At 45.3% G+C, this 16,342-nt stretch overlaps 1 protein-coding gene across 1 annotated transcript in view; it reads right to left on the reverse strand.

Moving 5' to 3' along the window:
• LOC149398362 (putative terpene synthase 2) overlaps positions 1-16,342 on the reverse strand; it is a 40,160-nt gene that overhangs the window by 6,193 nt on the left and 17,625 nt on the right. Inside the window, exon 3 of the mRNA XM_089614568.1 lies at positions 5,503-5,887. Within this exon, the coding sequence (XP_089470694.1) occupies positions 5,503-5,887 (385 nt within the window). The remainder of the gene's footprint in view (positions 1-5,502; positions 5,888-16,342) is intronic.

The raw sequence follows: 16,342 nt of genomic DNA on the forward strand, positions 1-16,342 counted from the left end.
ATGGCTTCGTTGGACTTAAACGTACCAAACGTACTTTTCTAGACGCAAAATAAGGGCGCTACAAAACAAAGAGAGAATCATAAAAAGTATAAATTTTAATATTTATATGAATATTTGTATAAAGATTTTTTTTTTATTATATTAATTTAAATTTGATAGTATGTAATTGGTATGTCCAATGATTTCTAATCGGTGCGTGATAACAATATTCCAACAATTATTATTTACCATCATTATCTCTACCAACAGCCAATATCCAAATAAAATATTACTATCGATTATGGGTAACGGTAGGGACGTAACAGAAAGTAGAGAGAGAGAAGAGAGAAAGAGAGAGACGAGATTTGGGAATCTGTTTGACTGTTTGACTAACTGACTACCAATCATTCGTTGGTGATATAAATACAATTCTTGCAAACTCATCTCAGCCGTGCGTGTCTAACAAACTTATTCGAACGGCTGAGATTGAATGCTGACATGTACATACGAGTATTATCTAATACCTCCTCTCAAGCTAAGCACGGGTAAAAAGATTGAGCTTTGAAGTTAACTTTGAAAACTGAGGAAAGTTGAGAGGTTTGGTAAAAATGTCTGCAACATTATCTGCAGAAGGCACATGTCGAATTTCCACTGTTTTTTATGCTATCCTTTCTCTGATGAAGTGCACATCGACTTCTATGTGTTTTGTTCGTGCATGAAAAACAGAGTTCGATGCCAGAGCCGCTGCACCAGCATTATCGCACCAAATTACAACTGGTCCTGGTTCCAGTTGAAAACCAAGCTCATGGAATAGGGACTTTAACCAGACGATCTCACATGAAGTGATTGCTAGCGCTCTGTACTCTGATTCAGTAGAGCTCCGAGATACAACTTCTTGCTTCTTAGCTGACCATGAAATTAGATTTGATCCCAGATACACACAAATACCACTCGTAGATCTTCTATCATCCATATTGCCAGCATAATCTGCATCTGCATAGGCTGTGAGAGTCAGTGAGCTTGCTGGAGTGAATTGAAGACCCTGCTGTGACGTGCCAGCCAAGTAACGGAGCAAACGTTTACAAGCAGTCCAGTGCTTGATCGTGGGAGCTTGTAGGTATTGACTGAGTCTGTTTACTGTATAGGCAATGTCTGGTCTGGTCATGGTGAGATACTGAAGAGATCCGACTGTACTCCGATATAAAGAGACATGCTCAAAAGGATTACTATCCAGTTTGCTGATCTTGGTGCTGGGACACATGGGAGTTGAAACTGGCTTGGAATCCAACATGTTAGTCTTTTGCAGAAGATCTCTCAAGTATTTCCTCTGAGTGAGTTTGAGGCCATGGTCATCTCTGGTGGCTTCAAATCCAAGAAAATAGCTTATGGATCCAAGAGTCTTCAGTTTGAAGGAATTGTCCAAGTCTGAGATGGCTTTGGTGATGAGTGCTGGGTTATTTCCTGTTACCAGTATATCATCAACATATACTAGTAAGAAGAGACAATCTTGATCCCTCTTGTAGATGAATAAGGAGCTGTCTGAAGTAGAGTTTGTGAATCCCCACGTGATGAGTGCTGAACTTAGCTGATCATACCAGGCCCTCGGAGCCTGTTTCAATCCATACAGTGCCTTGTGGAGATGACATACATGTGTTGGTCTTGTTGGGTCTTCAAATCCTTCAGGTTGATAGGTGTATACTTCTTCCTTAAGTACCCCATTTAGGAATGCGTTGTTGATGTCTATTTGCTGAATATCCCATTTGAAAGTCACTGCCAGTGCAAAGATAACCTTGATAGTTGATGGCTTCACCACTGGACTGAACGTCTCAGAAAAATCAATTCCTGGAGTTTGTTCAAAACCCCTGGCTACTAGACGAGCCTTGAGCTTGTTTAGTGACCCATCAGAATTTTGCTTGACTTTAAAAATCCACCTGTTAGATACAATTGTAGCTGCTCTCTCTGCTGGTACAAGGGACCATGTTTTATTATCCTGCAATGCATCAATTTCAGCTTTCATAGCAGATTTCCATCTGGGGTTAGATAAAGCATCACAGACAGATAATGGTTCACTCTCTATAGTACACTCAGATGATTCAGCTGAGAAAACCCTTGATTTAGTTATACCTGCTTTTGATCTTGTGACCATTTGATGGCTATTTGATGGTACAGAAGGTTCATTTTGTGGTCTCATGGGTAAAACAATCTGTAAGGGTGAATTGTGTCTGAGTCTGGTAATATCAGTATTATCTGCGGCTGAGAGATTGCTTTGATCTGATGTGGGTTGTGTGGTTGTATCTGGCTGAGGTGTACATTCTGAGGATGAGTGAGTGTTGGTGGATTCAAAATCATGCTGATTGTCATTGTTCAAGTAAGTGTGTGTAGTATGTATTGGAAACAAGCTAGGACACATGGTAGTTTTACTGTTGATCAAGGACACATTTTGACTTTTCTGAGAAAACATAGACTCATATGGGAAATTTTGTTCATCAAAAAGAACAGACCTAGCAATGTAGACACGTTTGGAACTACTTAAACACCTGTAACCTTTATGAGAAGGACTGTAACCAATGAACACACACATAGCAGATTTGAATCTAAACTTGTTTGAGTTGTAGGGTTGTAAGTGAGGATAACAAGCACACCCAAAGACTTTGAGAAAATTATAATCAGGTTTTTGGCCAAAGAGAAGTTCATATGGGGATCTGAGATTGAGAGTTTTGGAAGGCATTCTGTTTATGGTGTAAGTGGCACTAACACAAGCATCCCACCAGAAAGAATATGGTAGTTTTGCTGTGGAAAGAAAGGTTAGAGCCAGCTCAGTGATATGTTGGTGCTTTCTTTCGGATTTACCATTTTGTTGGTGTGTGTGGGGACAAGGGTGTCTAAACACAATTCCTAGTTTTGTGAGAATAGGTTGTAAAGGTCTATATTCCCCTCCCCAGTCAGTTTGTAAGGCTTTGATTTTGGTGTTGAATTGTCTCTCAATATAGGCATTGAAACTGAGAAAAGCATTTTTGGTGTCAGATTTTGTTTTGAGAGGGTAAATCCAAGTGTATCTGGTAAAGTCATCAACGAAATGCACATAGTATCTGTAGCCTTCTAATGATGTATCAGGTGATGGTCCCCATAGGTCAGAGTGTATTAGATCAAAAGGTGCTTGTGTGTGTGTTGGTACAGGTGTAAAAGTAAACTGATGCATTTTTCCAATTGCACAATCAGGACAGAAAAAAGAGCTTTTTATTGAAACATTGTGTTTTACAGACTTGAGAATACATTTCATAACATCTACAGAGACATGTCCTAATCTTCTGTGCCAAGTGTTAGCATCAGACGTTTTTGACCTATTTGAAGACGTAGAACAGACTAGAGATTGTAGAAAAGTATCTTCAGTACAAGGTAAAGATTCAACACAAAGACCTTCATTTGACTCTTTTACATGACTACAACACACAGAGAAAAGTTGACCATTCAGACTTGAGACAAGTGCACTGAACTTGGGCTTGAGAGGAACTGATAACTTGGAGAGATCCAATTGATACAGTCCATCTCTAAGAACTGCAACCAGCAGTATTCTCATTGAAGCCAGGTCCTTGACAAGACATTTATCAGCATAAAATTCAATCAGCACATTGTTATCTTTAGTGAACTGAGAAATACTCAAAAGGTTCTTGGTGATGTTTGGTACGTGTAGGATATTTCTTAAAAGCAGGTTACTATGATTGACTTTCAGAGCTGAATCACCAATGTGCAATATAGGAAGTTTAGAACCATTACCTACTGTTAGCTTGTTTTTCCCATTGTAATCGCTTTGATTGGTGATGTTGTTTGCATCTGAAGTAACATGATTGGTGGCTCCACTGTCTAGATACCACTCTTGTGCTGCTTGTTCGTCTCCAACAGCAACCGTGTAGGCTTGATTTGATGCTGACGACGTGCTTTGATTCCCTGTGGTCTGTGGCTGTGGAGAAGAGCCACTGAAATGTACATCAAAGCGATGAAAACATTTCGTGACAAGATGACCAACTCTCCCACAAAGCTGACACACAGGACGATTGTTGGTGTTGCCCCTACCACGGCCACCGCGACCGCGACCACGACCTCCACGACCTCCACTTTGACCTCTTCCTCGTTGTGCAAAATGTGCTGATGGTGTCGAGAAGGAATCGGATCCAATTGCAGAGTTGAGAGAATCAATTCTCATCTCCTGAGATTGTAAGGCGAATTGTACCTCTGGCAGGGTAGGAGTGTCAGATCTGCTGGTGAGGTTGACCACGACGGACTCGTATTCAGCTCCGAGTCCTCCGAGAATGTAGAGAATCAAATCGTCGTCGTTGATTACTGATCCGGCACTGCTGAGATCATCAGCTATCGTTTTCATCTTGAGTATGAACTCGTTGATGCTGAGGCTTCCTTTCTTCGATGTCTGGAGTGCAAATCGGAGTTGCAGAACCCGAGCTTTCGACGTCGTTTGGAAGATCTGACAGAGCGTGGACCAGGCTGAAGCAGAGGTTACGCATCTGTTCACATGACCTAGCATACCTTCAGAGATGGAGGAGAACATCCAGCTGAGGGTGAATTGGTCATATCGGAGCCAAAGATAATACTCCGGATTTGGCGTTTGAGAGCTGACGCCATTGTTGACTGACTGGTGAAATTGAGGTGGACACGAGAGTGTACCAAGTAAGAAACCTTCAATTCCATGTGCTCTGGTTGTGGATAGTATCTGAGTACTCCAGAGGTGAAAATTGTTGCGATCCAAGCGGAGATTGAGCGGATTGATGTGCGGAACCACGCTCTGATACGCCTGGATTTGACTCGCGAGAGCTCGCAACTGAGGATCTGAGATCGGCGACTGAGGAGCGGCATTTTCCGATGACGCCATAGCCAAAAATCAATCGAGCTTAGAGCCTTGGCTCTGATACCATAACAGAAAGTAGAGAGAGAGAAGAGAGAAAGAGAGAGACGAGATTTGGGAATCTGTTTGACTGTTTGACTAACTGACTACCAATCATTCGTTGGTGATATAAATACAATTCTTGCAAACTCATCTCAGCCGTGCGTGTCTAACAAACTTATTCGAACGGCTGAGATTGAATGCTGACATGTACATACGAGTATTATCTAATAGGACGAAACCAAAAACCTAGGGGGGTTAATTTGCAACAAAAAATTCAGGGGGATTAATTTGTAAATATTGAGGGTAAAAAAATATAAAAATAAAATTAAAAATGGGCAAAAAATACAAAAAAAAAAATGAAGAGAGGACTATAACCCCCTCTGACTTCCATTCCCATGTGGCTTCGTGACTGAGTATCGATATTTTAATCTACGATCCAAACAATACAAAGAAAATACGATATCTCACTTATATTTCTCAGTTTCATACTGTCTTTCAAAACGTATTTGGCTAACACATCTTTTTTAATATACATATAATATATGGTAAAAGTTTTTGTATTTTTATATTCTGTGGCGGAATACCAGACAGAGTAAAAGTATAAGGACACTAAATTCATTATTTACCTTGTGTACTCAATGAGTTCTTTCTGGTGCAACTTTTGCACACTGTTGAAATCTAGCTTTGCAAATGTGAGCAAAACATCGTTGTGGGAAGGGTTTTCATGGTACATAGAGATGAAGTGCCTCGCCTCCACTCTTGGCAAACCCTTCCTGATAGGCTGCTCTAGGGCATGCTTGACTTGTGCTACAAGAAATGAGCTCATATTCGATGTGGTAGATATTAATGAGGATTGCAGATGAGCTGTTGAGAACAAAAGCGCTTCTTCCAATAAAGGCTCTCCGTGAGCCATGAGATGTGCACATTCATATAAGCTTAATATTCCTTGAACGTCACTTTTGAGATCATCTTTGAACTTCCCGTCACTTGTTGTGAACTTCTTGAATACGTCTGTGTACGGTATCAACACTAAATACGTCATGAAATTAATCTATCAACGAAACAGCGTTTTCAAATTTTTTTTTTTTCATTGAAATAAAGTCATGAGTTAAAATATCGTTCTTTTATTCCAAAATTACAGTTGTAATAAAATCTTCTATTTCATTTCTCTTTCCAATCTTTTAAAATTCATGACCTAGCCAATGAAAAATTCAGTGTTCACGAACAAATCTGGACAAGATTATTATTTTGAAATTAAAGTTGGCCAGCTTTGTATCATAGTGTTTTTTTTAATGAAATCGACATAATAAAAAAATCCAGCAAATATATAGTCATATTTACATATATAATTTGTTATTTAGCAACTTTTAATAAATATTTGATAAATAGTAGTCAAGTTTTATGTAATCAATTGTAAATCATTGTAAATAATAGTAGAAATAGTTGTAATTGTAATAAATGTTGACTATTTACCAAATATTTATCAAAGATTGGCTATATAGCAATTTAAAAGTATAAATATGACTAATTTACTAATTATTTGTAACAAAAAGAATGAGTGCATAGCACTGGGGTCGGGTGATTTAAGCCAAATTCAAGGTTTTGGACTTCAAAATGACAGTTCTATGTTTTCAGCCATTTGTATCCAATTTTAGTTTTTTTATTTATTTAATTATTCTAAGTTTGTCTTGATTATATGTGTTTATTGGCTTTCGGTTTCAGATTGGAAGACCTTTCTTATTTTGTCGGGTTTTGATAGGTGCGTGTCGTACGTAGAAAACTCCTATTATCCCAACTAAATCCGAGCTTGTTCTTGGGTAGTTTTGAGGTTTTTTGTGTGTTTTGAAGGTTTTTAGGTCAAAAATGGGAATTCTATGATATCTGGGGCAAAGCCGCACGAATCGAGGCATTCGGGATCGAAAACGAGGCTAGAACGAAGAAGGAATCACCAAGGCGTCAGACCTCGCGCCGCGACCTACCTAGCGCGCGCCGCGAGGTTTGAAAAACGCATCTCGAGTCGTCTCCGAGCGTCTAGCGCGGTCCGCGAAGGTGTGGGATTGTTCACTTCGCGCCGCGACCTCCAGACCGCGCGCCGCGAGGTTGAAGAACGTCAGAGTAGAAAATCCCCGAGCGTCAAGCGCGGAACGCGACCACCTGAGAAATGCGACCTCGCGCCGCGACCCCAGTACCGCGCGCCGCGAGGTGCGCGAATCCAAAAAAAGGAAACGCGTTTTCTGGAGCGATCTGGGCCGTCGGATCAAGTTTTGTTACCCAGTCTACTCCGAAAATTAGAGGAAACACCCTAATTTCGACCTAAGCCTATAAATACACTTCTCAAACTTTTGTTTAGGACTTTTTGCCACTTTTTAATTGTTTTCTTAGTGCTTGGGAGAGATAGAGGAGAAGAAGAGACCCGTTCTTCATCGATTTGGCGCCAATTACAGTTTATTCTTTTCTTTTCTCTTGAACTCCCTTATTTTAATTTTCAATTTAGTTTTTCAAGTATGTTTTCTCGTTCTTCCTTTTATTTTATTTTATTCTTGTTTCCTCGCTACGCCATGAACTAATTCCATTAAGGACTATGGCGTAGCGGGTTTAGGATTCGGTTTTGGGATATTATTTAATATATTGAAATTCAATTCCCATTCTCTACTACTTTGCTTAATTCAAATCCATTTTTAATGCTTGTTCAAGCTTAGCTACCTTGTTCATGATTTTATACTTCAACTTGATGCTTGAGAAAGATTAGGTTGTTAGTGTTTTGGTTTGAATTACTATGTTGCATGCCTAGGCTAGGGATAGTTAGGATGTCATAGAATCGTGTGAATGCTCTTATTATGAATGCATGTTTTTGTTAGGGATTGAGATCGAGAGAAGATTTTCCTAATTTTGACATAGGTCGTTAGATGCTCGAGAGAGATTTAGCACTATCATTATGTGAGTATGATTAGCAAATAGTAGTGAGTGATTATTGTTTGTGCGTGAAAGTCATGTATCCGAACCGTTGAATAAACCCGTGAAGCCTTGGTCCTTAGCCTCTCCTTCTGCGTACAACTTCTGCTTACGTATTTTGTTATTCAATTGCTTTAAAACTTGTCATTAATTTGTGACATTTTTCCATCTTTCCTTTATGTTCAATTCGTGCTAGTGATTTGTTTGTTAATTAAGCTTGTTCCTCGTGGGATCGACACTCGTACTTAAATTCACTATATTACTTGGGCGACACGTGCACTTGCGCGCGTAAAAATCGCAACAAGTTTTTGGCGCCGTTGCCGGGGAACTCAAGTTTTTAATTGCAATTCAATTAACTAGATTTCAATTTGAACATTCTTTTACTTTTTTTTTTTTTTTTTGTCTCATCTGTTTTTGCGTTATCTTTCTCTTTTGAAGGTTGATGCGAAAAGACGGTGAGTCGAGCCTCCTTCCGATAGATTCCGAAATCGAGAAAACGTGCAAGAGAAATCGAAAGGAAAAGAAGAAAGACATAGACGAGGAAGACATTGAGGAAGAGATCATGGCCAACGAAGAGAGACCACTCATTGACTATGTGTTACCCACCACTCAAGGGTACCGCCCGGCCATTGTCAACCCGGCCATCGGAGGGAACCAAAGTTTCGAGATCAAGACGGGGACGATCAACATGATCCAGCAAAACCAATTCTCCGGAGCCCCGAATGAAGATCCGAATGAGCATATCTCCAACTTCAACGAGTTGTGCGGAACATTCCAGATCCACAACATCAACGCGGACGCCATCCGACTCCGGTTGTTCCCATTTTCTCTCCGTGACCGGGCGAAAGCATGGCTCAACTCGCTCCCTCCCGACTCCATCACCACGTGGGAGGGGCTGTGCAACACCTTCCTCGCCAAGTTCTTCCCGTTCGAGAAGACGGCCCGCCTAAGAAACGCCATCCACAGCTTCGCGCAAATGGACGGCGAGTCCCTCCACGAAGCATGGGCACGCTTCAAGGAGATGCTCCGGAAATGTCCAAACCACGGGGTCTCGTTGCCGGTCCAACTTCAAACGTTCTATTACGGACTCCTCACCTCGACAAAGACCTTAGTCAACACCGCCGCGGGAGGCACGGTGCTAACTAAGACGCCATCGGAATTCCAAGCTCTCCTTGAGGAGTTAGCGCGATCCAACGAGCAATGCCCGATAGAGAGAAGAATCATGAAGGCCGGCCCCGCCACTGCTCAAGCCGCGATGACCTCGATTGATCCGGAGACAATGCAGCAGATGACATTAGAGATGGCAAACCTCCGAAAGGAGATGCGGGAGATGAAAGAGATGAAAGCTGCGGTGAATTCCACGCAAACGACTTGGGAACCATGCTTCTGGTGTCAAGGGAGTCATTTCACCGACGATTGCCCGCACGCGAATGATGGCCATGCGGAGAATGCGAACTACGTGGGGAATTACAACCGGCCCACATTCCAAAACTCCAACAACTACAACACCGGAGCAAGGAACAACCACCCCAACTTCGCATGGAGGGCACAACAACAACAAGGCTTCCTACAAAACCGACCACCGGGGATGCCGCACCAACATCAACAACAGGTGGGAGGCCAGAATCGTCCACAACAAGTTCAGCCCGCACCAAAGCCAAACATAGAGGAGCTCTTGGCCTCCTTCATCACCGAGTCTCGAACGAGAATGACGAATCAAGAGGCACAAATCCGGAACCTCGAGACGACGGTGGGGCAGCTAACTCGGGACTTCCATGCACGACCTCAGGGCGCTCTACCAAGCAACACCGAGGTCAACCCGAGAGATCAATGCAACTCCATCACACTGAGAAGCGGGCTCGAGCTCAAAAGCGCCGACAAGGGGAAAGAGAAAGAGAAAGAAGAGGACAAGCCATCTTCCTCAACGGTTGCAACTCCAACGATCACGCCTCCCCCTCATGAGGCCACAATCAAGACGGTGCCGGTACCATTCCCGCAGAGACTGAAGAATGCGAAGCTCGACAAGCAATATAGCAAGTTCATGGAGCTCTTCAAGCAACTTCGTATCAACATCGCCTTCGCCGATGTCATTGAGCAGATGCCCGCCTACGCGAAATTCCTAAAGGACATCGTCACGCACAAGCGCAAGATCGAAGATTGTAGCACCATTACACTCTCGGAGGAGTGTAGTGCTATAATTCAACGAAAGCTCCCTCCGAAGCTCAAAGATCCGGGAAGCTTCACCGTTCCATGTGCAATTGGCGAGTTCTCCTTCGACAAGGCACTCTGCGACTTGGGGGCAAGCATCAATCTCATGCCCTACTCCATTTTTCGACGGCTAGGAATCGGCGAAGTGAAGCCCACGCGGGTGACACTTCAAATGGCGGACAGGTCGATCAAGCATCCCCGAGGCATCATCGAGGACATACTCGTGAAGGTCGACAAGTTCATCTTCCCCGCCGACTTCGTGGTACTTGACATGGAGGAAGACCGCGACATTCCCATCATCCTGGGAAGACCGTTCCTAGCCACCGGAGGAGCCCTAATCGACGTGCGGAAAGGCGAGCTGAAACTGAGGGTGAATGACGAAGAGGTCACTTTCAACGTCTTCAAAGCCATGAAGTATCCAAAAGCAAGTGATGACATATTCCGGGTAGACGTGTGCGAGGCAGCTATCCACGACCACTCCTTTCGCTCGGAGGAGCCCCTCGAGGTATGTCTCTTAAACAACTCTGATTTCACTAATGCGTTTGTCACATGCGCAGCCCTAGAATATGCAAATCACATGAATGGCTTCGAGGCAAATACTAGAAGATATTTTGAGGAGCTCGGAGAAAACAAGAGACGAGCCAAACCATCGGTGGAGGAGCCACCGGAGATCGAGCTCAAGGAATTGCCCGGTCATCTCCGTTACGCATTCCTTGGTGAAAAGAAGACACTGCCGGTCATCATCTCCGCACAACTCAATGCCGAGGAAGAAGAAAAGTTGTTGCGAGTGTTGCGAAGTCATATGCCCGCAATAGGATGGACTCTTTCCGACATCAAGGGAATAAATCCATCCTACTGCGAGCATCGCATCCTCATGGAAGACAACTCTCGGCCGTCCGTGGAGCACCAAAGGCGACTAAATCCAGCCATGAAGGAGGTGGTGCGCAAAGAAATATTGAAGTGGCTTGATGCGGGGGTGATCTACCCAATCTCCGACAGCGCATGGGTGAGCCCGGTTCAATGTGTCCCGAAGAAAGGGGGCATCACGGTGATCAAGAACGACAACAACGAGCTTATCTCAACGCGCACCGTCACAGGGTACCGGATTTGCATGGACTACCGCAAGCTCAACAATGCGACCCGAAAGGATCATTTTCCCCTCCCATTCATCGACCAAATGCTCGATCGGCTCGCCGGCCACGAGTATTACTGCTTCCTTGACGGATACTCGGGGTACAACCAAATAGCCATCGCCCCCGAAGACCAAGAGAAGACCACGTTTACATGTCCGTACGGCACCTTCGCGTTCCGGCGAATGCCCTTCGGCTTGTGCAACGCCCCGGCCACTTTTCAACGATGCATGATGGCAATCTTCTCAGACATGATCGAGAAAACCATTGAGGTATTTATGGATGACTTTTCTGTCTTTGGTTCCACTTACGATGTTTGTCTCGAGAATTTGTCTAAGGCATTAGGGCGCTGCGTGGAGACGAATCTGGTGCTTAATTGGGAGAAGTGCCATTTCATGGTCAAAGAAGGGATTGTTCTGGGACATCGAGTGTCACCGCAAGGGCTGGAGGTGGATCGGGCAAAGATAGCAACGATCAAGAAATTGCCACCTCCGGTCTCGGTCAAGGGCGTGAGAAGCTTCCTCGGGCACGCAGGCTTTTATCGGCGATTCATTAAGGACTTCTCAAAGATCACGAAGCCTCTCTGCGGCCTGCTCGAAAAGGACACAAAGTTCGTCTTCACCGACGAATGCATGAAAGCGTTCACCATCCTCAAAGATAAGCTAAGCACGGCTCCCGTAATCACCGCTCCCGATTGGGCTTTACCATTCGAGATCATGACAGACGCGAGTGATTATGCCGTGGGTGCGGTCCTTGGACAACGTCGAGACAAGTCATTCCACACGATATATTATGCGAGCCGCACTCTCAACGACGCCCAAGTCAACTACACCACCACCGAAAAAGAGCTTCTGGCCGTGGTTTTCGCCTTTGACAAATTCCGGCCCTATGTCATCGGCAACAAAACCATCGTCTACACCGACCACGCTGCCATCCGGTATTTGATGAACAAGAAGGACGCGAAACCTCGACTTATCCGGTGGGTGCTCCTCCTCCAAGAGTTTGACGTGGAAATCAGAGACAAGAAGGGATCGGAGAACCTCGTCGCCGACCATCTCTCGCGCTTAGAAGATCTCTCTCATGTCCCCGACCATCGCATGCACATCAATGACGATTTCAGGGACGAGAAACTGCTCGCCTCGGAGGGAATCTCACCGCCATGGTATGCCGATTTTGTCAACTACTTGGTGTGCAACAAAATCCCTCCGGATTTCAATCATCACCACCGAAAGAGGTTCCTCTCCGACGTGCGCCACTATTATTGGGAAGAGCCTATCTTGTATCGCCATTGTGCAGATTCGGTGATTCGTCGATGTGTGCCTGACGACGAAATACTCCCTGTGCTCTACCATTGCCACACTTTGGAGTGCGGAGGACACTACGGGCCCGATCGCACGGCAGCGAAGGTACTCCAATGTGGTTTCTTTTGGCCTAATCTAATCCGCGATAGCCGGAAATTTGTCGAATCATGCGACAGGTGCCAAAGAACGGGAAATATCTCAAGGCGAGATGAGATGCCATTGAAGAATGTCATGGAGATAGAGCCTTTTGACGTATGGGGGATCGATTTCATGGGACCCTTCCCATCCTCGTACGGCAACAAATACATTCTTCTTGCGGTCGACTACGTGACACGGTGGGTCGAAGCAAAGGCATGCCCGACAAATGAGGGCAAAGTGGTGCTCAACTTCCTCAAGCACAACATCTTCACGCGCCATGGCACTCCCCGGGCAATTATAAGTGATGGAGGATCGCATTTTTGCAATCGCCAATTCACCGCGCTCCTCGCAAAGTATAGCGTCACGCACCGGAAAACTCTCGCGTACCACCCGCAAGCCAATGGACAAGCCGAGGTCTCAAACCGTGAAATCAAGAAAATTCTGGAAAAGACGGTGGGAAGCTCTCTCAAAGATTGGGCCCAAAAGCTCGATGATGCATTATGGGCGTACCGTACGGCGTTCAAATCGCCGCTTGGAATGTCCCCGTACCGGCTTGTCTACGGCAAAGCTTGTCATCTCCCGGTGGAACTCGAGCACAAAGCACTATGGGCGATGAAGATTCTGAATTTCGACCACAAGGCTGCGGGAAAGCAAAGGCTCTTTCAACTCAACGAGCTCGATGAACTTCGACGAGACGCGTACCAGAATGCAATGATTTATAAAGAAAAGACAAAGGCGTGGCACGACAAGCACATCAAGCCCAAGGAGATACAACCGGGACAACAAGTTCTACTCTACAATTCCCGGTTGAGACTCTTCCCCGGAAAACTCAAGTCGCGATGGTCCGGGCCGTTTAAAGTCACACAAGCCTTCCCGTCGGGAACGTTCGAGATTGAGAGCGCTAGCGGAGAAAGATTCAAGGTGAATGGACAGCGAGTCAAACCGTACTTCGGAGCGGTTTTCGAGAGCGAGAAAGTGGTGGCCTACCTCGACCTCGTCTAGCAAGTACAAGTGGTAACCCGTCAAGCTAATGACGTTAACTAAAGCGCTTCGCGGGAGGCAACCCGTGCTTTCTTTCGTTGCTTTATATTTTTTTTATTATTTTAGTTGGTATATCTTGATTTCTGTTCATCACGTTTGTGTTCTAAAAAAAAAAAAATAAAAAAAAAAAAAATAAAAAAAAGAGGTTAAACTTGGCATCTCCGAGCAACAGGCGCGGAACGCGCGCTGCTCGGATCTGTTACCTCGCGCCGCGACCCTTGGACCACGCGGCGCGAGGTAGCGAGTTTTTTTTTAACAGTTACCCCCGAGCAGCATGCGCGTTCCGCGAGGTTTTAAAATATGCTACCTCGCGGCGCGACCCTAGTACCTCGCGCCGCGAGGTCCCGTTGTGTTTAAATACAAATGAGCGGTTTTACACACATTTTTTCAAATTCAAACCATTCTTCTCCAAACCTCTCCGACTTTCTCACGAACCAAACCCTAGATTTCGAAAATTTTAACAACCAAACTCTCAAACTCACACATTCACGTCATTGTTCATCACATTGGGTGGTTTTCTTTTTCAAATCTTGACTTAGCCTTGTGGGTTCTTCACTCTCACTTCAAGACAACAAAGGTAACTACTTCTTGACCCTCGATTTCGTTGATTAATTGGTGTTATTTTCGTAAGTGCATGTCGTGGTTTGTGTTTTGTGCCTTGGGTCGAGCCAATTTATGCCCAACTTGTCAATATTAGTGTCCGTTTGGCTCGCCCGCCAAGTGTTTGGTGAAATGTCTAAATGAAAGTACATTTGAAATTGTGATCACTTGGAGGTTTAAATTGATAAATAACAATGACGGAGAGAGTTTTAGACTCAAGTTTGGGGGAGTGGGTTTTTACAAATACATGTTATGAAGGTTATTCGAAGCGCTAATTTTTGAAATATTTGTCGTGTAGATGCACCGAGCCGCCTCATCGTCGCGACCAAAGCGTGCCCGACACTCGCTCCCGGCACTACCACGCCCCCCCACGCTCATTGACGGCGCCGGTGAAATATGGGATAAGATTTGCCAAGTCAATTTGCTACCCGAGAAGGCGCTCCGACCCGACCACCGGTGCGGAAACATGGAGCACCAAATTGCGAGCCGCCATTGGAAGAAACTCGCCGACATCGAGATGAGAGCGACACCAAAGCTCGTTCGGGAGTTCTACTCGAACCTCTCCGTCACCGTCGACAACTTCGTTCGTGTGAGGAACGTAGTTGTCAACATCTCGTCAGTCGCGATCAATGCCTACCTTGAGATTCCGGAGCCGGACCATGACGAATACGCGCCACTCCTCTTGCACCCACAATGGGAGGAGTGGATTCGCTTGCTAGCGCATCCCGGAGCCCAATACCAAACGAAGCGGGTGCGTGGTCAAGTCGTCCCCAATTTTCTCGCCATCTCCGACCTCAACCGGTATGCCAAGGCGTGGCAACACTTCATATGCTCGACGCTCCTCCCGTGCAAGAGAGAGCATGTTGTGGACCTCCCTCGCCTCGCCCTCCTCGCGTGCATTGTAACCGGTAAAACGATCAACATCGGGAAGGTGATCAAAGAGCGACTCGTTTTCTGCGCCAACCGCGACACCGAAGTGACGCTCGGGCACGGTGGCATCATAACCGGCATGTGCCTTGAAGCCGGGCTGCGAATCGTTCACAATGAAGCCCGGCTTGGTCTTGGGGACCCAATTGATGCCGAGAGAATAATGAAACTCCGGCAATGGAAGCATGGGCACGCACATCCGGATGGGGCGGGGTTCATCAACATCCCGGAGCAACACCGAGGCGACCCAAATGCCCCCATTCTCGGACCACCTGATGAACCGGAGCACGCCCCGACCCACAATGAGCGAGACAACAACTATGATGAGGTGATGATCATGATGAACCGGCTCGACTCCCGTCTGAGCGACACCCACACCGCACTAGGAGGTTTCCTCAACGACTTCGGCGAGCGACAACGGGAGCGGGACGGGTTTCACCAGAATGTCTACAACATGTGGACTGCGCATCAACAGACCATCTACCCGGACGCCCCGAGCTACCCGGCATATCCTCCGCACCTAATGACGCCGTACCCCGCTTTCCCTTCGTGGGATTCGGGCAGCTACAACCCTCCGCAACACGACGATGAGGGCGGCCACGACGAGGACGAGTAGGGGAGCTCGGCCACCCCCGCGAGGTAAGTCCCCTTCCCATCGTTTGTATTGTGTGATTACATTGAGGTCAATGTAAGTTTTAAGTTGGGGGGGGATAACTGTTTGTCTTGCGGGGGATTCTTTTTTGTAAATTAGTAGCTATTTCTCTAGGTTGTTTCTGTCTTGTTTTAGGATAATTGGTAGAAATTAGTGTTCTGTGTGCCTTAACTGACTCAATAAATGTTTGCCGATGATATGGATAGTCTTAAGCCGTAGACATGTGAACAAAATCCGTGAATTACCGAGTGCAAAAGAATCTTGTTGAGTTTTGTGTTATTACTTAAAGCCCGAATAATGTTTGTCTCGATGCTTAGAAGCCCTTGAGTAGTAGTCCAACTCAGTTTTGAAAAGTGACCACCGAACACACTAAGAACCTTGTCGGATCCCTAATCGAAGCGAAATTGAGCGCACGTTGATCTAGTGAGAATGATATAGGCGTTAGGAATAACCCGTCGAGCCAAAAAGCCAACCCAAGATTTTTATCAATTAGAACCCACTCACAAAAAGCCGAACG

Source organism: Urtica dioica, chromosome 5 (assembly GCF_054948205.1).
Source record: "Urtica dioica subsp. dioica isolate 48M chromosome 5, U.dioica_male_clone48M_v1_H2, whole genome shotgun sequence".
In the NCBI taxonomy this organism is placed as follows: domain Eukaryota; kingdom Viridiplantae; phylum Streptophyta; class Magnoliopsida; order Rosales; family Urticaceae; genus Urtica; species Urtica dioica.